The 26,902-nt window shown below is 35.5% G+C and overlaps 1 protein-coding gene across 8 annotated transcripts in view; it reads right to left on the minus strand.

Moving 5' to 3' along the window:
- LRRC7 (leucine rich repeat containing 7) overlaps nucleotides 1–26,902 on the minus strand; it is a 618,288-nt gene that overhangs the window by 395,499 nt on the left and 195,887 nt on the right. For all 8 annotated transcript variants that reach the window (XR_005215335.1, XM_037826923.1, XM_037826929.1 and 5 more), the window contains exon 3: nucleotides 16,964–17,166. Coding sequence is in view for 7 of the 8 variants with exons in the window: in XM_037826923.1 (XP_037682851.1) it covers nucleotides 16,964–17,166 (203 nt within the window). In the remaining variant the exon portion in view is untranslated. The remainder of the gene's footprint in view (nucleotides 1–16,963; nucleotides 17,167–26,902) is intronic.

The raw sequence follows: 26,902 nt of genomic DNA on the forward strand, positions 1-26,902 counted from the left end.
AGAAAGGGAGAAAAACAAACAAACAAACAAAAAATTGATAGCTAGAAAGTGACAAAAGGAAAGATAGCATTAACCTAAAGTAGAATAAAGAGTCAGACAACATCACCAGTGCCAGGAGTCCCATACCCTTCCCCTATTCCCCACCGCCCATATGCATTTAGCTTTGGTATATTGCCTTTGTTACATTAAAGGAAGCATAATACAATGTTTCTGTTAATTCTAGCCTCTAGTTTGCACTGATTGCATTTTCCCCCCAGTGCCACCCTATTTTTAATACCTTGCAATGTTGACATTCACTTGTTCTACATCATGTAAAAACATATTTGTACCTTTTATTACAATCGTTCAGCACCCTAGATTCCCCTGTTACACAGTCCCAGTCTTTATCATTCATCTTTTGTTCTGGTGTCTCACACGGGCCCAGCCTTCCTCTTTAAACCGTATTCACAGTCATCTCGGTTCAGTGTATTTACATTGCTGTGCCACTATCTCCCAAAATTGTTTTCCAAACCTCTTATTCTGTCTTTTCCTTTCTGTCTGCAGTGCTTCCTTTAGTGTTTCCTGTAGAGCAGGTATCTTGTTCACAAACTCTGTCATTGTCTGTTTGTCAGAGAATATTTTAAGCTCTCCATCATATCTGAAGGATATAGGATTCTTGGTTGGTGGTTTTTCTCTTTAAGTATCTTAAATATATCACCCCACTTCCTTCTTGCCTCCATGGTTTCTATTGAGAAATCCACACATAGTCTTATCAAGCTTCCTTTGTATGTGATGGATCACTTTTCTCTTGCTGCTTTCAGGATTCTCTCTTTATCTTCGACATTTAATAATCTGATTATTAAGTGTCTTGGCATAGGCCTATTCACATCTATTCTGTTTGGGGTATGCTGCGCTTCTTGGATCCGTAATTTTATGTCTTCCATAAGAGATGGGAAATTTTCATTGATTATCTCCTCTATTATTGCTTCTGCCCCTTTTCCCTTCTCTTCTCTTTCTGGGACACCAATGACACATAAATTCTTACTTTTTGTTTTGTCTTTAAGTTCCCGGAGACGTTGCTTGTATTTTTCCATTCTTTTCTCTATCTGTTTTCTGTGTAGGCTTTCAGGTGTTTTGTTCTCCAGCTCCTGAGTGTTTTCTTCTGCCTCTTGAGATCTGCTGTTGTATGTTTCCAGTGTGTCTTTCATCTCTTGTGCTGTGCCTTTCATTTCCACAGATTCTGCCAGTTGATTTCTTGAGCTTTCAATTTCTACCTTATGTACATCCGGTGTTTTCATTATACAGTTCAGCTCTTTTGCCATGTCTTCCCTAAACTTTTTGAATTGACTTAGTATTAGTTGTTTAAATTCCTGTATCACAGTTGAAGTGTAAGTTTGTTCTTTTGACTGGGCCATAACTTCATTTTTCTTAGTGTAGGTTGTAGTTTTCTGTTGTCTAGGCGTGGTTTTCTTGATTACCCCAATCAGATTTTCCCAGACCAGAACGGGCTCGGGTCCCAGAAGGAAGAAACATTCAGTATCCGTTTTCCCTGAGGGTGTGTCTTGGAAAATTGGTATACCCTGTGATGCTTCAGGTCGCTGTGCTTTTCTGCCCAGCAGGTGGCGCCTGTTAGCCTGTAATTCTTGACTGGTGTAAGGAGGTGTGGCTGTTTTTTCCCAGGCTCTGGGGTCTAGTTCAGAATGGAAGGTGGGTAGTAGAGCTGAGCCCCACCCCTTTCTTCTTAGAGAAGATAGATCCCCTAGGGGGAGGTCATTAGCATTTCAATGGTGCTGTCTCCACCCTGGTCTGGGTCACAGCACTGGGAACTGAAAATGGCTGAGGCTTTCTCCACTGAGCTGAAACAGGGACAGAAAGTCCCCTTCAGAGCTAGTCCGAGGTGACCCTCCAGCTCTCCAAGGTCAGTCGTCACCCAAAGCCTCTGCTTGTTGAGGATTTGTACCTCGTAGTGAGCAGTTCACACTCGCAAACTAAAACCCAGTTGGAGCTCAGCTTAGCTATGTTCGTTTTCTGGGAGAGAGCTTCTCTCCGGCACCATGAGGCTTTGCAGCTTGGGCTGTGGGGGGAGGGGTCTCCTGACTAGGAGCCGCATTTTTTACTTACAGATTTTATGCTGTGATATCGGGCATTCCTCCCAATTCAGGTTGGTGTATGATGAGTGGACAGTCACTTTTGTCCCCCCTGCAGTTATTCCGGATTATTTACTAGTTATTTCTGTTTTTTTTTCTGTTGTTCCAGGGGAACTACTTAGCTTCCACTCCTCTCTATGCCACCATATTAGAACCTCTCTATCTCATTTTATGCCCCTCTGATAGGAAATGAGAACGTTACTTACACATATATAAAACGGTCAATTTATGGTAAATTGCTTATGACTTTTAAAGTAAAGTACCTTAAAGTAAAATGCTTATGACCTTGAATTTCAAATGTTTTAGAAGAGAGGAAATATCTAGAATTAGCCTTTAAAGTGCTACACAGTAAAGGCTATTGCCTTTTCTTCTGGTCAATATGAACCAGTGGATTTTGTGAGCTATAGAAATGTAGATCAAAATCACTTGGAATGTCACATTCCTCTCACTCATAGTCTTTTGGCTTCACGAGCATAATAAAATTTCCAAATTTTACCCTTGTACACAAAGTTGCCCTCACTGCTGGGAGGACCACAATGAACTTCTAGGTAAGTTCTAGCAGTGAGTTTATACTGTCAGATTTGCATTGTAAAGTTTAATATTTGTTCCTCATCAATTTTATTCCTCCTTTCTCTCTAAGAGGCATTGTTTTGTCTCCTGGTTTTAACTCTCTTCTAGGAGGATGACTTAAATATTCATCTCCAACTCTGATATCTATCCTGAGCTTCATTACATTTTTAAAGAATAGCTTTATTGAGATAGAGTTCACACATGACACAATTCACCCATTAAAATGTACAATTCAATGGCTTTTATTAAATTCACATATATATGCAAACATTACCACAGTCAATTTTAGGATATTTTCATCACCTTAAAAAAACACAACTACATATCTTTTCACTACCACTCCCATAACTCCCTGATTCCTGAGCCCTAGACAACTACTAATTTGCTTCCTGCCTCTACAGATTTATTTTCTGGACATTTCAAATACACATAATCAGATAATATATGGTCTTTTGTGATGGCTTCTTGCACTGAGTATAGCATTTTCAAGGTCATTCAAATCAAAGCAGGTATCAATACTTCATCCATTTTTATGGCCAAATAATGTTCCATTTTATGGATATGCCACATTTTATCTATCCATTCATCAACTGATGGACATACAGGCTGTTTCTACCTTTTGGTAATTATGAGTGACACTGCTACAAGTATTGGTATACAAGTTTTTGTGTGGTTTTATGTTTTCATTTTTCTTGGGCATACATTTAAAAGTGGAATTTCTAGGTCATATGATAAATCCATATTTAATCATTTGAGGAAGAAATTCCAGACTGTTTTCAAAAGCAGTTACACTATTGTACATTCCCACCAACAGTGTATAAAGGATTCTGATTTCTTCACATCCTCACGAACAATTGTTATTATCTGACTTTTAAATTCTAACCATACTGGCAGATGTGAAGTGTATCTTATAGTCCTTTTGATTTGCATTTCCCCAATGACTATGATATCAAGTATCTTTTCATATGCTTATTGGTCAGTTATATATCTTCCTTAGAGAAGTGTCTACTCAGATCCTTCGCTTGTTTTTTAATTGGGTTATGGCCTCTTTATTACTGAGTTGTAAGAGGTCTTTATATACTCTGGACACAAGTCCTTTATTAGATACATGATTTGCAAATATTTTCTCCCCTTCTGTAGGTTGTCTTTTCACTTTCTTGATGGTATCCTTTGAAGCATTAATTTTGATGAAATCCTATTTGTCTATTTTTTATTTTCTTCTTCATGCATTTGGTATAATATGTAGGTATCCTTTGCCAAATGCAAGCTCATGTAGGCTTACTCCTGTGTTTTCTCCTAAGAGTTTTATAGCTGTAGCTATAAAAGTTCTTTGATCCACTTTGAGTTAATTTTTGTATATGCCTGAGATAAGTGTCCTATTTCATTCTTTTTCATGTGGCTATCCAGTTGTCCAAGTACCAGTGGTTAAAAAGATTATGCTTTCCTCATTGGATAATATTGAACCTTGTCAAAAATTCATTGGCCACATATGTATGGGTTTATTTCTGGATTATCAATGTTATTCCATTGACCTATATGTCTATCCTGGTGCCCACACTGCGCTTCTTTGATTGACTCATTTTGTGTAAGGTTTGAAATTGCCAAGTGTTAGTTCTCCTGCTTTTTTGTTTGTTTGTGTTTTGGCTATTCTGGGTCCCTTGCAATTGCATGAGAAGTTTAGAATCAGCTTGTCAATTTCTACAAGTAAGGCAACTGGGGTTCTGATAGGGATTGTGGTTGAAGTAGATCAGTTGGGAGAGTATAGCCATCTGTTTAGTTTCCTGGGCTGCTCAAGCAAATACCATGCAATGGGTTGGCTTAAACAATAGGAATTTAAGATCACAGTCTTGAGAACAGGAAAATGTCCAAATCAAGGTCTCATCAAGGATATGCTTTCTTCCCAAAAATTGTGTTCTGGGGCTGACTGCCAAAAAAATTCTTGGCCCTTGGCTCCTCTGTCACTTGGCAATGCACATGTCAGCCTCTCCTGGCCTCTCCGTTCTCTTCTGGATTCCAGGTTCCATTGCATTTCAGCTTCTTGATCCTGTGGTTTTCTCTCTGTCTGAATTTCATTCCACTTATAAAGAACTCCTGTAATAGGATTCAGACCCATCCTGATTGGGTTGGGTCACACCTTAATTGAAGGTGTGCACTTCTTTTGTTAAACTTATTTCTAAGTATTTTATTCTTTGGATGCCATTGTAGATGGAATTGTTTTGTTTTGTTTTGTTTTGTTAGTTTTAATTTCATTTTTTCCTTGCTCAGTTATATTTTGTTCACAGGTCTGTTTTGTATTTCCACTTGGATAAAATATTTTTCCTTGATAAATCCACATCTGAAACCAATATTTTGAAGTAGGTTGTAACCTTTTAAATGGAGAAAACTTTGAAAATGTGGTGCTTAAGATTTAGTTCTTATTCTTTTTTATATATGTCTAAATTTACTTCATCTACCAAATCCACTCTTGATGCCTTTCAAATTTAGTCACATATTGGCTTTTCCAAAATGATTTCTATTTTTTTCTTTAAAGTTTCTCTTCAGTTTCAAGAAGTTTCATGCACTTTTTCTCTTTACTGCTTTTTTCACATTCACCTTCCCACACTACAATATGTAATACACAATTGTTATGGTCTAACACTGTCTATATTTTGAAGTTCCCAATTCAAAAAAATAAGCAAAACAGTATTAAATTAAAGACTATGTGGGTTTCTGTCACTGTGAGAAGGGCACGTCATATTGTATTTTTACCTTTTACTATAGAAAATTAAGCAACATAGATTGAACTATTCCTCATCAAAATACTTCCTGTTTTTTCATACCTATTTTTGCATCTTTCCTGACACAATCTTGCCATATAGTCTCCTAATGCCATTAACCTTGACTTTTTGTTCTCTACCCGCTGCATAACATCTTACAGTAGAGATTCATGGCCAGCTAGAATATTCCCTTATAAAATAAAGTAAAGAAAAGAATACAAATATATATAAAACATAATTATTGCCACATTATTTCAAGAAATATATTATTAATATTATTATTTAACAAATCTGAAATCACAATAGTGACAAATCTAGAAGAATACAAAGAAAATGAAAAAAGGATGGCCGAAAAAATACTTTATTTTCTCTAACTTTGAAGATCTAAATCCTTGAGGGGCTCAGTACTTTGCCCACAAGTCTTTTAAAATTTTACACATAGCCTTTGATTAATAGCAATTTTTCCTCATGAAACAATCATTTTATAACATCTTGTTTGCACTGTCCATTGTGGTAATCTCCCCAACAGTCATCCAGCCCTTCCCCTTATATTGTTGCCAGCAATCACAACCCCACAGAGGTGGGGTTTAACCCAATCAGATAATCCCATTTTATTGCCATTGAGGTTTATTCTGTTAATTCCATAGCCAATGGGATTGGTTCTGAAATGGACATGTGACATAATTAAGGCCAATGAGATGTAAGGATAAGTTAGCTGAGGAATACTGGGGTAGTAATTTCATTGCCCTGTGAAACAGAGTTTTCAGTGCCAGCTATTTCTCTTTTCAGATGTTATGAAAGTGAACTCTGGAACTGCTGCAGCCATTATGCCACCATGAGAGGAGCCAGCCTCAGAATAAAGTTGATCCCAAATAAGGCTGAATAGAGGGTTGTTAGCAAATCAACTCTGGAACGTGTCCTGCAGATGGGCCATCCATTTATAAGAGCCAATCAAGTGTATTTATTGTTAGAGTCAGTTCGGACTTGGTGTTCCATTACTTGAAATGCACAAAATGAATCCAAATTGATGCATCATTCCTTTTGTTTCTTAATTTCCTATTTCACTAATACTATTCAAAAATATTCAGGTACTATTATGATCATATCTCAATATCAGATACTTTACAAGAAACTAACTTACAGGAATGTTTTATGAAAGTAGAAAAATTGAATTTGGAAACTCAAAGAAACCTTAAGAGATTACATGAAAGATCTTTGAACTATATAAAGCAAAACAATAATAAAAATAATTAATACTTTCTCCTTAACTCTAATATTCTGGGAAAGTCTATTAAGATTTCGGTTCACTTACTATGTTTTTTTTTTTTTTATTGCCAATCTATTGTTTCAACTAATCAAATAGTCAAAGTATTTTAAAAGATTTCCTCTCTAAACCTACTTAGGCTTCTATTGACTTACTTGAAGTATAAGATTCCAATGACAATATCTGCCTAATGCATTAAGTCAAACAATGTTGTGCGGCTTTCAAAGCCTTTCATAATCTGGGTCATCCTTAATCCCCCTACATACTGTTGGAATTCACTCACATGTACCTGCCTTTCCAGAATCTCCACAGCTCAGATCCTCCTCTCCATATATACCATTTTAATTTTTACACCTGTGTTTTTCAGTCAAGCCACTTTCCAAAGAATGGAACTTTTCTCTGCCACAGTATTTGGCTCTGATTATACATTACCATATACTCCCTTCTAATGTTTCCGTGTTTTTCTGTAATTAAGTTGTCAGATCCTTGAGGGATTAAGATTTATTTCTCTTATAACCTCCTGCAGCATCAAACACAGTGTAGTAGAATAGATATTAAATAAATACCTGCTTGATTAATTAATCATGTTTTTAGTATTTATCTTACAAAATCTGTTATGCATCAGAATCTAGAAAAATATTTTAGGTGACTCAATTGGCCTAGGGTTGCCAGATTAAGCAAATAAAGATACAGAACAATAAGTTAGATATGAATTTTAAATAAACACGTTTTTCATTTTAAGTATATCTCATGCAGTATTTGGGACATACTTCTACTAAAAACTTGTTTATTGTATATCTAAAATTCAAAGTTGACAAGATGTACTATATTTTATCTGACAACCATAGGTTTGTCTGGCCTAAAAATATATTTATTTAAAATATTTGTACTTATTTTTGTTAAATTAGAGGTAAATGCCACATTTATGAATTTTTAGCCTTACATATAGTTTTGCTCATCAAATCTTATAGTACATGAAGTTCTCTGCATATTTCCACTACTCAGTAACAACAAACAGACTGAGCATCCATTATGTGAAAGGCACCAGGCATGTCCATCAACACAGGATGTAAAAATGAATCAGATACCATCCCTCTCCTGAAATATCTGGTGGGAAAGAGAGTGCATTTTAATCCAGCCTCTGCTTGGTATACAATACTGGGCTAACCCATGTGTCCAACAATATTGCCAGGCCTGACCCAGCCCAAATGGGAAAAGCTTGAAGATGACAGTATACATTTTGGTGGTCAAAAATTAAATATATTGTTTTTGAAAAACATATTAAATAGTTCCTGCTTTCAAGTGTTATATAAACACCATAATTCATACTTCTAAATGAAAATAATTATTCATAATTTGTTTTGGCCAGCACATTAAAATCTCAGATACTGATAGTGAAGTTAGTTTTTAATATGGCAGATTCTTTTTCTGATTACTGGACACCCTATACAATTTTTTTTTAAACGTAAGTAGTAGAAACGTACTGTATGACATTTCTCCCCCCTACGGGACATTATGTGAGAACTTCACGGTTAAATGCCAATCTGACTACTTAATCTGAGTCACTTATTTGGTTTTCACTAGGATCCAATGGCTTATTTATATTTTTAACCTCTCTGTTGTATGTCCTTGTTCTGATTTAGCAAATCTTTTATCATCCTATCTTTTTCGAAAGCACTAGAGACAAAGTCAAGGAGATATTTCTTTGCATAGCATAATGTTCCAATGGCAGAATATGTATGTGTGGGTGCAAAGGTTGATAATATTAGTACAAAACTTTTAGCTAAACCACATGAATTCAGTAGTATCTATAATAATCAAATATTTCAAATTCTACAAATAGCAGCATGTTTGTCATATTAGTATTAACTGCATGTGTATGTGTGTGTTTGTGTGCATTTCTTAGACTTAGAACATATAATTCAAGACTTTAAATTTGGTAGAGTAGGAAGCTCCAGGAATCAGTCCCTCCACCAGAATAACTATTAAATAGGTAGGAACAGTCTGAATGAACTATTTTGAGACTCCATAGTTCAGAAGAACACTGTGCCACATCCAGAGAGTAGCAAGAGGAAAAGGCTGGTAAACTGCAATAAATATCACTGAATTGTACTCTCTGTGCAGTGGCAACCATCCCCTATCTCCCAACCTCACAGCAGGTAGCAGTAAGGTCGTGGTGCAGCTTGCTGGTGCTGGAGTGGTACAAAAAAGCCCAGTTACCCACCCTAAGTGAAACTGTCCACAACAGTTAATATCATAATTATAAAAATGTGCTATCAACAATTTTGACAAATGTTCCACACCAATGCAAGGTGTTACTAATAGGGTAGTATATGGAAATCATGGATTTTATGCATTGCTGTTCTATAAACCACAACTTTTCTAATAAAATAAATAAATAAATAAATAAATAAATAAATAAGCAAACAAGCCTCCCTCCCCCCAAAAGAAAAACTGGAGATCCGGAGGTAAACAGTCTGAGCACTGATCACTGCTTTTGATAAGATTTATCAGATCACTGGATCACTGGGGGCTTGGCTCTAGGGGCTGCCATTGTTCCAACCCACTCACAAAAAAGGCAGTGGAGGGGATTCAAAGACAGTACACTTCCTCAGAGATACAGAGGTCAGTTGAAGGGCTGCATTTGCTGGGCAAATGCCCAGACAAGAAAGCATAGCTTTGGGCAGCAATGGGGGAAGCTCCTGTTATCCTTTCTGGTTCCTCCTTCATCCCCTACCCAGGGTAATTTGAAGCTGGCCAGCGCTTCCTCTGTGGGTCTCTGGCCTTATTTTGGCCAGGAAAGACTGACTTGGGAGACTCTTCTTGGGTGTGCTCCCCCAATCCCCATAGAATTTGCCTTCCAGGCAAATGCAGATTGAAACAGTGGAAGCAGAAGCAGAAACAATTGAGTTGGGAAGCCTGGGGGCAAAGATTTTCCTGCTTTAAGTCCCACAGAGGAAAACCCAGGAGACAGAGACGTTCTGTTTCCTAATGAGTAGAGGGGACATTCAAATTCCCATAAACAGAGGAAATGTTAAGGCCACTAACAAACACAGGACAGGAGAGGACACAAGTCCAGAAAAGACAGGGAGGACCATGCACTTTGCATTCACCTTGGACTGAACTCTAAGAATGAGCACCAGCCAATGCAAATCCAGTTTGCAAAGACTGTGAAAGGTGTCCCCCTCTTCCTTAGGTTTGCTTGGTTTTGTTAGCTCCTGACACTCAAGAAGATCCATCATTTCACTAGCTGGATACAACGTCAAGAAACAGACATCTCAGGGAATAAGTCCCAGAGTTAACATTCTAAAATACGCAAAAAAGATTAAAAAACTGGAAATGATGGCCCATCCAAAGGAAGAGGATAAAAGTCAAGAAAACATCAATGAAGAAGACTAGAATGGACATACTAGATGATGAGACATAAAAAAAAAATCATCTTCAATAGGTTCAAGGAAATGAAGCAAAGTACAGAGAAAGAGCTAAAAGATATCAGGAAAACAATGAATGAAAAATATGAGGATCTCAATAAAGAGAGAAAATTTTTTAAAAAGAACTAAACAGAATTATTGGACTGGAAGATGGTGAAAATTTAAGAGGGTTTTAACAGCAGATTGGAGCTGTTAGAAGAAGAAAGAATCAGTAAACTCAAATACAAGGCAATTGAAATGAGTCAGGCTGAGGAGCAGAAAGAAAAAATAATTATAAAAAACTAAAACAGCCTAAGATGTATGTGGTACAGCATCAATACATCGATACATGCATTATGGGAGTCCCATTAGGAAAAGAAAGAGAGAAAAAAGCAGAAGAGCTATTCAAAGAAATAATGAAGGAAAACTTCTCAAGTTTAGCAAAAGACTAAATATCCATCCCAAAAGCCCAAGAACACCAAACAGGATAAACTTGAAGACATATACATGCCACCACATACTGGCCAAACTGTTGAATGCAAAGGAAAAGGAGAGAGTTCTGAAAGCTGCAAGAGAAAAGCTGTGTTATGTACCAGGGAGTACCAATTACACTGAGTGCCAGTTTCTCATTAGAAACCATGACAGCAAGAAAGCAGTGGGTTGAAATACTTAAAGTGCTGAGAGAAACAATTGCCAACCAAGAATTTTATATCTGACATGACTTTCTTTCAAAAATGAGGGAGAGATAAAGATATTCCCAGATAAACAAAAGCTGAGGGAGTTCATCACCACTAGACCTGCCCTCCAAGCAAAGCTAAAGGCAGTTCTTCAGACTGAAAGGGAAACTCACTAGACTGCGGAAAAAAGTAGAATAAAGAAATAAAAACCCTGATAAAGGTAACCATGGGTGTAATTATAAATGCTGAGACTACTGTATTGTATTTTTTGGCATGCATCTTCACTTCTTACTTCTTACAGCTGCTAAAATGCAAATGCATAAGAAGTCATGCTAAATCTATAGTTTTAGACCCACAAATGTACAAAGATATAATTTGTAACAAGTACAAAAAAAGGTGATGGGGCAGGTATAGGAACAGTTTTTGTCTATGCTATCAAAGTCAAGTTGGTATCAAATCAAAGATGATTTACATGTATTTAGACTGTTAAATTTTCACCCATGCTGATCACAAGGAAAATATATGAAAAAATGCTCATTTAGATATGAGAAGGGACACAATATGGTACAATACAAAAAAATCAGATAAATATATTAGGCATCAACAGAAGGATTGAGGATTGAAAACGTATAAAACTTACAAAGACTAAATAGCAAATGGCAGAACAAAATTCTGCATTATATGTTACTTTAAATGTAAATGATTATACTCACAGTCAAAAGTTATAGATTGGCAGAATGGATGAAAAAGCATGATCCAACTATATGCTCTTTGCAGGAGATTCACCTTAAATTTGTAGGCATAGGTAAGTTGAAAGTGAAAGGATAGAAAAAATATTCCATGCAAGTTGTAACCAAAAGAAATCTGGAGTAGCTACACTAACATGACATAAATTGGACTTTAAGTCAAAAACTGTTATGAGAGACAAAGAAAGTCATTTAATCTGATAAAGAGGTCCGTTCAACATGAAAACATACAATTAAAAATATATGTGGACCTAACAACAGAGCCCCAGAATGTATGAAGCAAATACTGACAGTTTTGGAAGGATAAATTGACAGTAATTTGAGAAACTTTAATGCACCTCCTTCAATAATGGGTAGAGCATTTAGAAATAAGATCAATAAGGAAACACAAGACTTAAATGATAATCTAAACAAACTAGAGCTAACAGACATCTACAGAAAATTTCACCCAACAGCAACTGAAACACATTCTTCTCAAAAGCACATGGATCATTCTCCAAGGCAGACCACAAGTTGGGTTAGAAAACAAGTTTCAATAAATTAAAAAATACTGAAATGATACAATGTATCTGCTCTGACTGCAATGGAATAAAGCAAGAAATCAATGACAGAGAAATGGAAAATTTACATATTTGTTGACTTTAAACAATGTACTCGTAAAGAACCAATGGGTAAAGAGGAAATCAAAGGGAAGTTAGGAAACATCTTGAGACAAATGAAAATAGAAACACAATTGTGCTGTTATGTACCTCAGTAAAGGTCACGTTCTTTTAATCCATTCCTATAGGTATGGACCTGCTGTAGATTGGACCTTTTGGTTAGGTTATTTCAATTGAGATGTGACCCACAACATTCAAGATGGGTCTTAGTCCTTTTACTGGGTCCTTTAAGAGAGCTGAAGTTAAGAGAAGCTCAAATATAAAAGCCCCAGAGACGCTAAGAGTGAACCCAAAGAAGCTCAGAGCCTGAAGCTGAAAGCAATGAAACCCAGGAGAGAACAACCAACTGATGCCAGACTTAGGCCTTCCCACATAACAGAGGTGTCCTGGATGCGAGCAGCCTTCAGAGAAACTGACGCCTTGAGTTGTACATTTTCATGGCCTAAGAACTGTAAATTTTAAGTTAATAAATCTCCATTATTAAAAGCCAACCCATTTCTGGTATATTGCTTTCTGGCAGCTTTAGCAAACTGAATTGACAACATACCAAAACTTATGGGATGCAGCAAAGGCAGGGCCGAGAGGAAAATTTATAGACAGAGATGCTTACATTAAAAAAGAAGAAATATTTCAAATCAGAGACCTAACCTCATAATTGGAGGAACTAGAAAAATAAAAGCAAACTGAACTCCACATGAGTAGAAGGAAGTAAATAACAAAAATTAAAGCAGATATAAATGAAATAGAGAATGAAAAAACAATAGAGAAAATCAACAAAACCAAAAGTTGCTTGTTTGAAAAGATCAATAAAATTGACAAACCTTTAGCTAGGCTGATGAAGAAAAAAGTGAGGACACAAACAACTAAAATCAGACATGAAAAGGGGGAGATTGATACTAACCCCACAGAAATAAAAGCACTATGAAAGGATAAAATGTTCAGCTGTACACCAAAAATTTAGATGACATGGATGAAATGGGCAAATCCTAGAAATGCACAAACTGTCTATACTGACACACAAAAAAACAGAAGATCTCAACAACCAATAATTAGTAAAGAGACTGAATCAGTAATCAAAATCTCCCAACAAAGAAATGCCCAAACCCAGATGGCTTCACAAGGGAATTTTCCCATGCATTCAAGAAGAATTAGCACCAATCCTGCTCAGACTCTTCCAAAAAATTGAAGAGAAGGGAACACACCATAATTCATTCAACAAGGCTAACATCACCATCATACCAAAGCCAGATAAAGATACTACAAAGAAAATTACAGACCAATGTCTCTTGTGAATATAGATGCAAATATCCTCAACAAAATGCAAACTGAATTTAATAACACATTAAAAGAACTATACACCTTACTCAAGTGGGATTTATCCAAGTTATGCAAGGATGGTTCAACACAAGAAAATCAAGTAATGAAATGCACCACATGAACAGAATGCTAAAAAAAACTATATGATTTCTCAATTGATGCAGAAAAGATATTTGACAAAATCCTTTTGGTGAAAGACTGAGAGCTTGCCATCCAAGATCAGGAAAAGGCAAGGATGCCCACTTTTGTACTTAAAATTCTAACCAGAGCAAATAAGCAAGAAAAAGAAATAAAAGGAATACAAATCAGAAAAGAAGAAGTAAAAGTTTCCCTCTTTGCAGATGTCATGATACTATATAAAGAAAATCCTGAAAAATCTAAAACAAAGCTCCTAGAGCTAATAAATAAATTAGCAGTGTGTATGGTTCAAGATCAACCCCCACCCTCCAATCAGTGATGTTTCTATACAATAGTAGTTAACAATCAGAAGAAGAAAGTAAGAAAAAAATTTCCATTTACAGTAGCAACTAAAAGAATTAAATATCTAGGAATAAATCTAATCAAGGATGTAAAGGACCAGGACAAAAAAAAAACAATATTGCTAAAAGAAACCAAAGACCCAAATGGAAGGATATTTTGTGTTCCTGGATTAGAAGGTTTAATATTGTTAAAATATCAATTCTACCCAAAACAATTTACATATTCAACACAATCCCAATGAAAATTCCAACAGCCTTTTTGTAGAAATGGAAAAGCCAGTCATCAGATTTATATGGAAATGTCTGTGGTTCTGAATAGCCACAGCTATTGAAAAAGGGCAACAAAGTTGCAGAACTCATACTTCGTGATTTCAAAACTTATTACAAAGCCATAGTAATCAAAACAGCATGGTACTATACAAGGGTACACATATAGGTAGGTGGAATCAAATTGAGAATTCAGAAATTAACTGTCACATTTATGGCCAACTTTTTAACAAAGTGACAGAGACCACTCTATTGGGAAAGTATAAAATAATCTCTTCAACAATTGGTGCTGGGAAATCTGGATATCCATATGCAAAACAATGACAGTGAACCTCCTACCTCATACTATATATAAATATCCCCTCAAAATGGATCAAACACCTAAGTAAAAGAGCCAGAATTAGAAAACTCCTGGAAGAAAATGTAGGAAAACATCTTCAGGATCTTGTCCTAGGCAGTGATTTCCTAGACTTTACATCCAAAAGAACAAGCAACAAAAGAAAATATACACAAATGGAACTTACAAAATTAAATCTTTTGTGCCTCAAAGGACTTTATCATGTAAGTAAAACATGATAAATATTTGAAAACCACGTATCTGTAAGGGTTTAATATCCAGAATACATAACGAAATCCTACAACCCAACAACAAAAAAGACAACCTAATTAAAAAATAGGCAAAAAAACATTTTATTTCTTCTCCAAAGAAGATATACAAATGGCTAAAAAGATCATGAAAAGATGTTCAATATCATCAGCCATTAGGGAAATTCAAATCAAAACCACAATGAGATATCACACCCACTTGTATGGCTACTATAAAAAAAAAAAAAAAAAGAAAAAATTACCAATGTTGGAAAGGATGTGGTGAAATGGGAACACTCATTCATTGTTTGTGGGAACATAAAATGGTGTAGCTCCAGTGGAAGACAGTTCCTTAGAAAGTTAAATATAGAATTACCATATGACCCAGCAATCACACTTCTAGGTATATACCCAAAAGAATTGAGAGCAGGGAAATGAGCAGATATTTGCACACCAATATCCATAGTGCCATTATTCACAATTGCCAACAGATGGAAGCAAACCAAGTGTCCATCAACTGATAAATGGATAAGCAAAATATGGTATATGCATTCAGTGGAATACTATTCAGCCATAAAAAGGAAAGAAGCTCTGAAACATGCAACAACATGGATAAACCTTGAAGACATCACATTGAGCGAAATAAGTGAGTCACAAAGGGATAAATACTGATATGAAATAATTAAAATAAGCAAACTCTTTGAGCCAGAATCTAGAATATAGAACGTGGTGGAGTAGGGAATAGGGAGTTAATGCTTAAATTGTATAGAACTTATTTGGGATGATGAAAAAGTTTTGATAATGCATGGTGGTGTTTGTAGCCCTACATTGTGAATGTAATTAACAACACTGAATAATACATATTAAAATGTGTTTAAAAGGGAAGTTTTACATTTTATAGTTAGTAGAATAACATTTTTTGTAAAAGTCCATGGGACTGTACAACACAGTAGCCCCTAATGTAAAACATGGTCTATAGTTAGTACAATTATAAAAATGTGCTCTTATCAATTGTAGCAAATTTATTACAGTAATGCAAGGTACTAATTATAGAGTCGTATAGGGGAACCCTGTGTTTTATAGATGATTTTTCTGTGATCCCACAAATTCCCTAATAAAACAAACTACAAACAAACAAAAATGTCATCTTAAAATAAAACCTACAAATTTTCATTTCTGCAATAGAGACCATCATGTTTTTCCTTTCTTTTTTAAACATAATCTATTATCTCAACCCCCTAATCTGTATTTTCATGGAAGCCATTTTCAATGAAAAGAACAAGGCATAATCCACACAGCAATGATTTTCATGGAGTGCAATTTGTTACTAACATATCACATAAACATACAAATCTAGCAGCATTAAAAGGTAATGAGAATATTGAGGGGTAGTTATACCAATTTGAATGATTTGTCTATTACCCAGAGAGAAGGTGTGATGGTTTGAAACTGTATGCACCCCAGAAAAGCATGTTCTTAAAGTGAATCCACTCTCATGGGTTTGGACCCGTTATTAGTAGGATCTTTTGGTGAGTAGGATCTTAAGTTGAGATGTGATCCATCCCATTCAGCATGGGTCATAATTCTCTTACTGGAGTCCTTTATAAGAAGATACAACACAGAGAAGCTCAGAGGAGAAAGCCCCAAAGAAGCAGAGAGAAAAGCCAGGGAAGCTTAGAGAGAAGGATGGACAGCAGCTAAGAGAGACAGAAGCTAAAAGTGAGCAACACACAGAAGCTCAGAAAGAAAGCCACAGATGTAGCAGCCACAAGCTGGAAGCAAAAAAACCCAGGAGAGAAGGGAGAACCAGCAGACATGCCATATGTGCCTTCCCATGTGACAGATGAACTAAGGATGCCAGAAGTCTGTCTTCAGAGTTCAGGTATTGTCCTGTTGATGCCTTGATTTGGACATTTTCACAGCCTCAGAACTGTAAATTTGTAAGTTAATAAATCTCCATTGTAAAAGCTAACACATTTCTGGAATACTGCATTTGGCTGCTTTAGCAAATTAAAACAGAAGGTTGTATTTAGTATTATCATTATATCAAGTTTTGAAATTATAAAAGACTTATTTCCAGTATGTATTTTTGATTGTCAAAAATTACCTTGGGTAGCTCTTCAATTTGATTGGCATCTAGGTAAAGCTCCTCTAATGTCCGTTCAAAGTTAAAGACCTCCTTTGGCACCTGCTGAAGACTGCAGTGGGAGTAATCTAAAACTGAGATGATTTCTTCTTCACCTCGGAAACATCGACATGGCACCAGACGGCCGATGATTTTCCGTTTGGTGGTCATCTCCAGGCACTGCACTAAAGAAAAACAGAAAGAAACAATAGCTTAACTTAATGTCTTTTAAAGACATCATTGTAGCATTTAAAACTCAGAAATATAATTTTGGTATATATTTTATAATTCTATAATGTTTTAAATTTGTGTAAGCCATGTACATGCATTATATCATATAATCCTTACATAGCTCTGCAAGATATGTGAAATAGGTTTTATCCCCATGTCACAAATAAATAAATGATTTATTTATATAGAGAAATTAGGAGACTTCTCATTATTACACAGCTTTGGAACAGCAGTATTGGCCTGGAATACAATCCTGATTCTTGGTTCAGTGCTATTTTCAATATACCATAATTGTACTCTCAATAGAAACATGAACCTGTAATACATATTTTTTAAAAGTTTACATGGATTACAGTGCAGAACAGCAATATTCAGAATTTGTTGGAAGAAAAATGCATTCTTTCATCTTTGCAAAAATATTCAAGTTTCATCTGTAAGGTTTATAACGTCTTCTCTTCGATCCACATATTAATTTCATCAGCCAACAGATATTTTTTGAAAAACCATTATGTTCCAGGCACTGATCTAGGTGTTAACAGTACAGTGATGAACTGAACAAGTCTCAATTTTAATGGACCTTACATTCTACTGGAGCTAAAGATTAGAATTGGATTTGTTATTTGCTTCAGAATGAGGGTCTAGCTTTATGAATCTTATAATATTGATGGGAGAAAATAACTTGGAATCATAGTAGAAATGTGTGTGATATCTCTCACATTTCTTTCTCCTCTTCTGCTAGGTTAAACTGATCCAATTCCATGAAACCTTGCAAAGTCTTATATCATGGAACCTACAACACTTTATCAAATTTATTGTTTTTCATGTCATTCTTCTCCTAGACAGAAACCTCTTGAGGGCAGGAGTTGTGTTTTGTTCATCTTTTGTTGTGTTAGTATTTGAAATGTAGTACATCTTCAATAATAACTGTACAATGAACACATGAATGCATGAATGAATAAATCATTATGTTTGACACCCTCCCCCACAACTCTCTTCAGTTGGTGCTAACTACTTGAAAAACTTTTCATGCTAACTCAAAGGTCACTGTCTCTGTGATTGTTCTCCCCCAAGAAGAATGAGTTGTGTCTTCTGAGTTCTCAGGGCACTAATCACATTGCTTCCTAATTGAGTGAAATACTTCCCCATGTACTAGGCACGGTCTTTGAGGAGAAGATCTTATCTTACACATTTTTCAATTCATAGTACCCAGTACAGTTTGCTGACTACAGAATTAGTATTGAATAAATATTAATTTAAAACTTGAATTTTATTAAGTGATTATCACTCAAGAACATAAATTTATTGCTGAAAGTAAATTAATATGTCTATAAAAATAATATAGCATTTTGCTTTTTAAATTACTTAGGTCAAATCAAATTTGAAAGCAAACGAATACAATATGCTTAAGCACTGTTCAATGTTCAGCCTGCAGTCTTCCTTCTTGCCTCCTTTAACATATGAAATTAATAAAAACATATTTTGGGGACAGGTTTGTATGTGAAAACTTAAACTTTCAGAATTTTCATATGCAATCTGTGGAAAGTTGATGAAAAACCATTTAAAATAGGATCTTTTTTGCCATTCCCTTCTAACTCTCAAACTCCTACACTTCTAATTTATGGGAGCCTGAATCACAAGGTGTTGTAACTGACCTGCCCTTACTTGAAATCCCTGATTGTGGTGTTGGTGACCTTCATGGCTCTCCCTGGTGATAGATTAAAAGAGATGTCTTGAAATACTCCCAGGTTTTCAATTTGAGTGACTAGTAGCCGTTTTGACCACTCAGCAGTGATGTCAGAGGGTTGACTCAAGACCTACACCGTCTGCCTCTATGACTCACGCATGAGTGATGAGTCAATTGTTCACGCTTCCTGGTATCCAGTGCCTGTCATTCACCTTTATGTGCTGGACCATGTGGCTACTTTTTGATAGCTGTCTCTTGCTGCCCCTGTCTATCTTTATTATGAGCCAAAAGGAAATGAGAATACCCAGACCTGCACCTGGTCCATTGTCCAGAGCATCCACTGTCCATGAAAACTTTTGGAATTCAACTCACTTAGAAATGCTTTCTAAGACTCAAAATGTAGGCTCTTCCAATCATCCTCCCTATCTCTTCTCTCACCCTTCCCCCTCATATTGCACTGAACTTGTCCTCTGACCCAATTTCTTTTCTCCTACTCCCTCTGAACTCCTAGATTGTGCCATTATCATGATCAACCATCTCATAGAGCCTCAACCTCGTCACTGAATTTGCTTTCCCCCTGGAAGTCTGAAATGAAGCCTGGTTCTCTCCTGAGGCCTTCATTTATCTTATAGCCTTTGAAAGTGGAGCACCTGATTTTCTCACTCCTTACACTTCTGGGTTAGAAGGTGGGGTTCTCATCCTCCTTACTCTATAAAAACTACTACTTGTCTCTCATCCTGTAAAACCACTGTTCCTCGGAGGGTCTTGTTACCTGGTAATGTCATCTACTCTTCCTCATCCCATTCACTTATCGAGCTCATGAACACTTCTCCACATCTATTGATGACTTTGGTGCCTGGTTCATTGTCTCTCTCTTGATCTTAACTCCTTCTATCCTCCAATGTTTTCCTTGATATTTTTAAACTTGCTTGAAGTGCTTCTCCTTGATATTTCAATTGTAAGTATGTAAAACATGGGGATTTGCCTTTCCTCTACCAAATTCCAACATGTGTCTAATCAATAAAAATAGACATCTCACAAATTTGTTTTAAATTAATAGTATTTTTATTATGGCTATATACCACGACATTTTGATCACATTTTATTTCGAGTTAAAAATTGCGCCATTTTCTTCTTTGCTTGGTTCTTCACAAAAAAATTTGCTGATTACCTTCTCTTGATATGGTCAAACACATGTAATTTTTTTTCTTTCTCTTTTTCTCTCTTTTCCTTCTTTTACCCCCCAACCCCCACCCCCTTTAGATACTTTGGAAGCCCGTTATCTTCTTGCTCCAGTCTGGAGTCATTTCTTTTCTTCACCTGACACATAGCTATCATGTTAGAATTTCTTTTCACCATCATCTTGTGAATTTTTCTTTTTCTTTTTCTTTTTTTTTTCCTGTTATTTCTTATTTTCTGGATTTTGTGTGTTCTTTTTTTCTTTATTTATTCCTTCAATTTGGTGAAATAAACTAATAGCTTGCTAAGAAAGGGTCTATAGTATACACATTTTTTAAGAACTTGCATGTCTTCAAATGGTTCACACAAACCACAGAAATGATTGGTAGTTTGGCTGGATTTAGACTTAGTCAGAAATCATTTTCCTTCATAAAGCTGAAGGCACAGTCTATTTATTATTTTCTAGCTTCTAAGGTTGCTGTATAGAAACCCAATTACATTCATATTCAAAATACTGTTGTACATCTACCTTCCCCTCCACCAGAAGATTTTAGGATTTTTTGCTTTATCATCAGTCTTTTGAAATTTCATGGCAATAAACTTCATTATCAGTTTGTGTGTGTGTATGCTGCTTTTTCATCCAATGTAATAGATACTTTCACTTTGGAAACTGATAAATTTTCTGGTATTACTTAATTGATAATTTCTTTTTTCCATTCTCTTTTTTCTGGAATCTCTATTAGCTATATATAGGAGCTATCTCCTAGATTTATCCTTTAATTTGATTATTTTCCATGTCTTTGTCTTTTTATTCTATTTTCTGGAAGATTTTCTCAACTTTATCTTCTAAATACATCTGCTGAATTATCTTCTATCTGAAAGCATAATTTTTTACTTTCCAAGAGCTACTTCTTGTTTCCTGAATGTTTCTCTCTCATAGTATCCTATCTGTATCTCAGGATGCCATGTCATTTTCATTTCTCTAAAAAGATACTAATGATAGGCTTTTTGTCTTTTTCCTCTGCACCCTGAATTAGATTCTGAGTATTATTTTCTATTTGAGTCTTTGGGTCTTCATCTTTTATGATACTTTCCACAAATACCTGATGTTCTCAGCTGTCCTTCAATATTGAAGAGTAAAGCTTTGTACATATGATGGATTTCACTGTAGGCTGATCTGGAAGCAAGCTGAGGAATATTCTGGAAAAATATTCATGTAGCTTTGTGTAGACCATCCACTGTACAGAAAGAGCTTCAGACAATTCTCCTATTGTCATCACTAAGTCTTTTCAGTTCCTTGCCTGATACCTGGTATCTCCAAAGTTCCAAGGAGGCCTAGGGGTAAACCAGTTTGCTTCACTTTGCATATACCTTTGTGGACACTTTATAATGTAACAAACAATGTTCTTTACAATGCAGATCCATATAAACTACATCTTCTTCAGTCCTTGCCTTCTAAAATTTGTTAGCATTTATTATCTGCTGATGTTACCTCTTCAATTTTCTCTAATTTCTTTTAGTTTAGTGGAGTCCTGGTTGTAAGAAGAGATAAATCAAGAAGGTGGAAAATTCACTTCCATGTTTAAAAGGAAGTTTTCCAAGCTGCTGTCTGATTCTTTCTTACTTGAGCATTAAATAAAGTGACTCCCACTTTATTTAGCATTGATATGTGGATGCCTGTAAAATTTTTATCTCTAACTCAGGTTTACTTCTCTCATCCTCTCCATTTTATGATTTGTGGAAATTTCAAACTTGTTTAACAGGTTCAATTCTCAAATGACGCTCTTGAGAGGCAGCACATCCTCATGGTCAAGAGCTTGGACTCTGGAGCCAATTGCCTGCTTACATGACCCTAGGCATTTCACTATTTTACCTTTATCAGTTTTCTCATTTGTAAAATTACATGTAAAGATTACATGAGCTGTTAGAGTTCATATGTAGCACTTAACATTGTATCTTCAAGTTGTAAGCATTCACTATGTGTTAACAATTACTGCCTCAAATATCCCAATTTCTTCTTCCTCTTGTCCCCAATCTCAGAGACTGGCAGTAGCTTTCACCTCATTTCTTAAAAGAGAAGCTTGGCATTATTCTTGACTCCTCCAGCTCCCCCACTTGTCACATCTAACAATCACTAAGTCCTAACCATTAAATAGCTTACACATTTCCTAAATTGAGCCTATTTTTCTTCATCTCAATTGCCCATCAACCTAATTCAAATTATTATAATCTCTTGCATTTATACCCATCTCTCTTTTTTTATTGTTCTACCTCCACAGTGCAGCAGGAGTGAATTTTTTAAAACACAAATATTATTATGCTACCCCCTTGCTGCAAATACTTCAATAGTCCTCTCTGTACTCAAGGTAAAGTCCAAAGTTTTTGCAAGGTTTACTAAGTGTGTTATGGTCCTGTGATCTGAATCCTGCCTTCCACAGTCACTAAACCAGCCCCTTGTCCATCCTCACCATGTACCACTCTTCTCATTGCTTTCTGTGTTCTCTGAATTCATGACTTCCTTTGTATTCTTAAGACTATATGCTTTTGTTATAGCAAGGCTTTCAGAAATGAGGCTGCCTCTACATAGGACACATTTTACCCTGCCTTTTAAAAATTTTTATTTTACTGATCTTATAGTTAAACCTTAAGCTTTCTTCCTCAAAGTAGCTTCTCCTTATTCATCAAGGCAAAATTGTGATTCTCGGGAATATGCTCAACTGTGTGTTGCAATTCTCCTTAGTCACATGTTAATTACTTACTCAATATCAGTCTTCTTCACTAAATTGAAAACTCTATAAGGAAAGGGACCATAAGTAGCCTGTTCAACACTATATATTCCTAGTGAATTGCTTATCAACTGGTTCAAGTGGATACTTTATAAATTTTAACTGGATAAGCAAATGAGTATGGAACTAAAGGTGATTATAATGACTTTTACTTGTACAGTCCTGGCAAAATTTCAAAAGCATTTAAAATCCATTGCTTTGCAACCCAAATGTCCACCAACAAAGGAATGGACAAACAGAAGGTGGTATATACATAGTAGAATACTATTCAGCCAAAAAAAGGAATGCAGTTCTGATAAATGCTTCAGCATGGATGAACCTTGAAATCATTGCGTTAAGTGAAATAAGCCAGACACAGAAGGACAAATATTTTATGATTCAAATTATATGAAATATCTAGAATAAGCACATTGGTAGAGACAGAAGGTAGATTAGAGGCTTTCAGGGGCTGAGGTGAGGGAATAATTTTAAATTTCTGTTCAGAGTAATGAAAAAGTCTTGGTAATAGATAGTGGTGATGGTAGCACAACACTTGGACTATAATTAATACCACTGGAGTATATACTTAAAAATAGTTAAAATGGGAAATTTTATGTTATGTATGTTACCACTATTAAAAAATCATCCACCACCTTGCATTTTCATGTAAAGTAGGAAGTTCATATATATTTTCCATATTTTAATGATACACTCATTAAGGTTAAGTGAGTGTCTGACTTGATTAAGGTCATACACAGAATAATTGGTAGAACTGGGATTGATCTCATTTCTCCTTACCCAAAGCCACTGATATTTTCTGTTAACAGACACTGCATTATATTGACAATGATGAAATACATTAAGTATACAAGAATTTTAAAAGACATGAATTTACTAGCAATTCTATCATCAACACTCACACACACATATTTAACAGCCACTTACACATAGAATACTACATAGGTGCAAATCAATTCTATGGTAGCAGTGAGGAAAATAACATCATTCTCTTATCTAGTAATGGATTTCCAAGAATTCTTTGAATGTCAAAAGGAGAAAAATGAAGATAGACTGGAGGAAATGTTTCAGGAATTGAGTAGAACACAACACCCAAGAAGGCATGTACAAGTTATACATACAATATGTAGAAGGATATTTTTGCTTCTCCTTGAATTATGACCACTTCCCAGGATGCAGCTGAAGCATGTAACCACAAACCCAGTATCTGGACTTGTACTCAATAGCCATCTGATTTCTGGTGTTACCAGATAGGCTCAGCAGGCATCCCAAAGAGGACTCCTTAGCCTCTCAGGTTTTCAACGTGATTTTAAAAGGCATGAGGAACACAGGTACTCATCTCTTCCTGTAAAGCTCTTCTAGTATATTTCTTGAAATCGAAGATAAGAGACTCCTTTTTTCAATCCAGACAACACTGCATGGCTTCCCCTCTCTCTTTAATTACAGTTTTTTAATCTAAATTGAATAGCTAAAGGGGCTTTTTCTTCTTCTACAACCACAACGTGCAGTTAGCCTCCCTTTCAACACTTCCCCACAGAGTCAAATGCATTTAAACAGCAGGACTTGCTAACATGGGCTAACATGGGTGAAGTAGCAGAAAGACTCATCTTGTTACATTCTTCAAATCCTTCCTGGGTTTGAACCACTTGAGAATTATGCCTGCAACATTAGATTCAAGCAATAAGAATATATATATCAAAGCACTCGACTTTCAATACCTTTGCATTCCCTAGGATTTTAGACCAATGTCTGTCCATGTTACTGTTTCCTAATATTTCATACTTGGAAAGATAAAGGATCAAAGGAAAGTTCAATCTTTTCAAGATTTCTTGTGACAAATACTCTGGCTTTCTTCGTCTGTTGGCACAGTCTTGCATTTCTCAAATGACAAATGAGTTTACTCATTGAAAAACTCTTTGCTTCACTAAGTGTGCCAGAGGGAAATGGAAACCTGCCAAGCTCTCTCTATGTCCTACTTCAAGAAACATCATTACACTCTTACCTAATTTCAAGTATATCCCTGAAACCTGCTCATCAAGACAATATACACGGTGATTCTAGGACTTCAGATGGAACATTTGAGGATTGTTTGTTTGTTTTTTTGACTGTTAAAATGTTCACATTCCCAAAATACTCAGATTTCATGAGTTTATTTTCATCTTATCATCATAATATCTGAAAGTCTGCAATTCCTTCACACGACTTGGTTTGCTACCAATACAAGGAAACCAGTGTGTCTTCACTAGAATTAATGGGCTGTTATTCGGGCAAACCCTCATGTGGTCTTTAATGCTGGTATGGTCACATAAGAAATCAAGGAAAAAAAAAAAAGAAATCAAGAAGGAAAGCACAGTACCTGTCTGAGTAGAATCTTCCCACAAATTTTCAACTACTGGCTTCAAAGAGCCTCTTTCTAAGAATGATACCAAATATAAACCATCATCCTTGATGTTGTGTCTAACTACTTAATGAGATACACATCTATAAATGAAACTCAGCTTGACTATTTATTGTCTTTTGAAAATTTAAGATCCTAGTTTGTACCAAGCACTGTACTTTTAATCTTGATTTCTTGTTTTGATTAGGTGTGTTTCAGTTGTCTTAATTCTGTCCCTTGCAGTCATCTTTTACTGATCTTTCCTTCTTTACTTCTCCTTCTCTTCCTTTACCATCCAATCAATATAATTCAGATCTTTACCAACTCCTAGTAATACTGCCACCTAAGCACACTATTTCCAAACTTCTTTCTTGTGCAATAACTTATTCAACAAATATTTGTTAAATGCAAACTCTTTGCTAGGTACTGGGTCATATGTTTGAGGATATATCAGTGAATAAAAGAAATATGGTCCCTGATCAAAAGAATTCACAGGAGAGTGATGGGGACAAATATAGAATAAAATACAGAAATAAATCTATTATTGCACATTATGATAATTGTTATAAAAGGAAAGGTTAGAGTCTTATCCATTTTATATATTGATGCATACATTTAATATATTGAGCAATCCCCTAAAATTCATGCCCATTTCTCTGTTTTAAATACTTCATTGACTCTACATTTTCAACAGTAAGATTCCCCAGCCCATGTTTCTAGATCAAATCTTCTTCTTGGAAGTAATTAGTACATGTTAGCATAATAAGAACTCAGAAAGGTCCTGTGATAAAGAAGCAAGCATGCTTATCTTTGCTCAAATCAATGTTTGTTATGCTATAAAATTTATAAATTTTAATTGTAAGTCTATCAAAATTAGGAGTTAGTCTTCTGAATCACACATTTTAGGAAAAGCTGGTCTACAAGATTCTTTAGCTTGACTTTCAGGCCCTATTTAACCCATCTAGTACTCCCAAGTTTTCCAATTCTGTGCTGTAACTTACAGCACTCCCAATACAAAATGTTCTTTATCCATTTTCTTCATCTATGCAAATCCTATCTGTTTATGGGAAAACCATTATATCTTTAAAAATCATGTAGACTGATTTAATTTGTTGGTTGTTATAATTTGCAGGTCTTAAGACATCACAGTGGATGATGTTCAGAAATTTATGAATTGGAACTTCTTATAGTACTAAACTCCAATTTTTTCTCTTTTACTCTTTAATATCTTTAGGTCCTTTAATATTTTTAGGTCCTTTAGGTCCACACATTTTACTGTATACTAATAAATAAAATCCCATAGAATTTGAGTTTAGATCACTTATTGAAGTTCAAATGATTCTTCTTTTGCAAAGTCTTCTCAAACTATTCCTGACTATAAATAAAGTTGTCTTTGTTCTCCTCCTTCTCCTCACCATTATTACAATAACCTTAAAAATATTTTCTTTAAAAAATAGAAATCTAAGATTTATAGAATCAATCTGGAAAAATCTCTTGGGAGAAAATGTGTACAGTTTAATGACACATACATGCTTACTCAACACCCTCCTTGTTTTATTATATAGGTGAGTAATACCAATATTTCAATACTTCTGTCTTTCTCTCTCCAACGGGAATTTTTATCTACTGACTTATTTAAATATGCAAACATAGCTGAGAGGACAGTA

The sequence above is a fragment of the Choloepus didactylus genome, chromosome 2 (genome assembly GCF_015220235.1).
Source record: "Choloepus didactylus isolate mChoDid1 chromosome 2, mChoDid1.pri, whole genome shotgun sequence".
Lineage (NCBI taxonomy): Eukaryota > Metazoa > Chordata > Mammalia > Pilosa > Megalonychidae > Choloepus > Choloepus didactylus.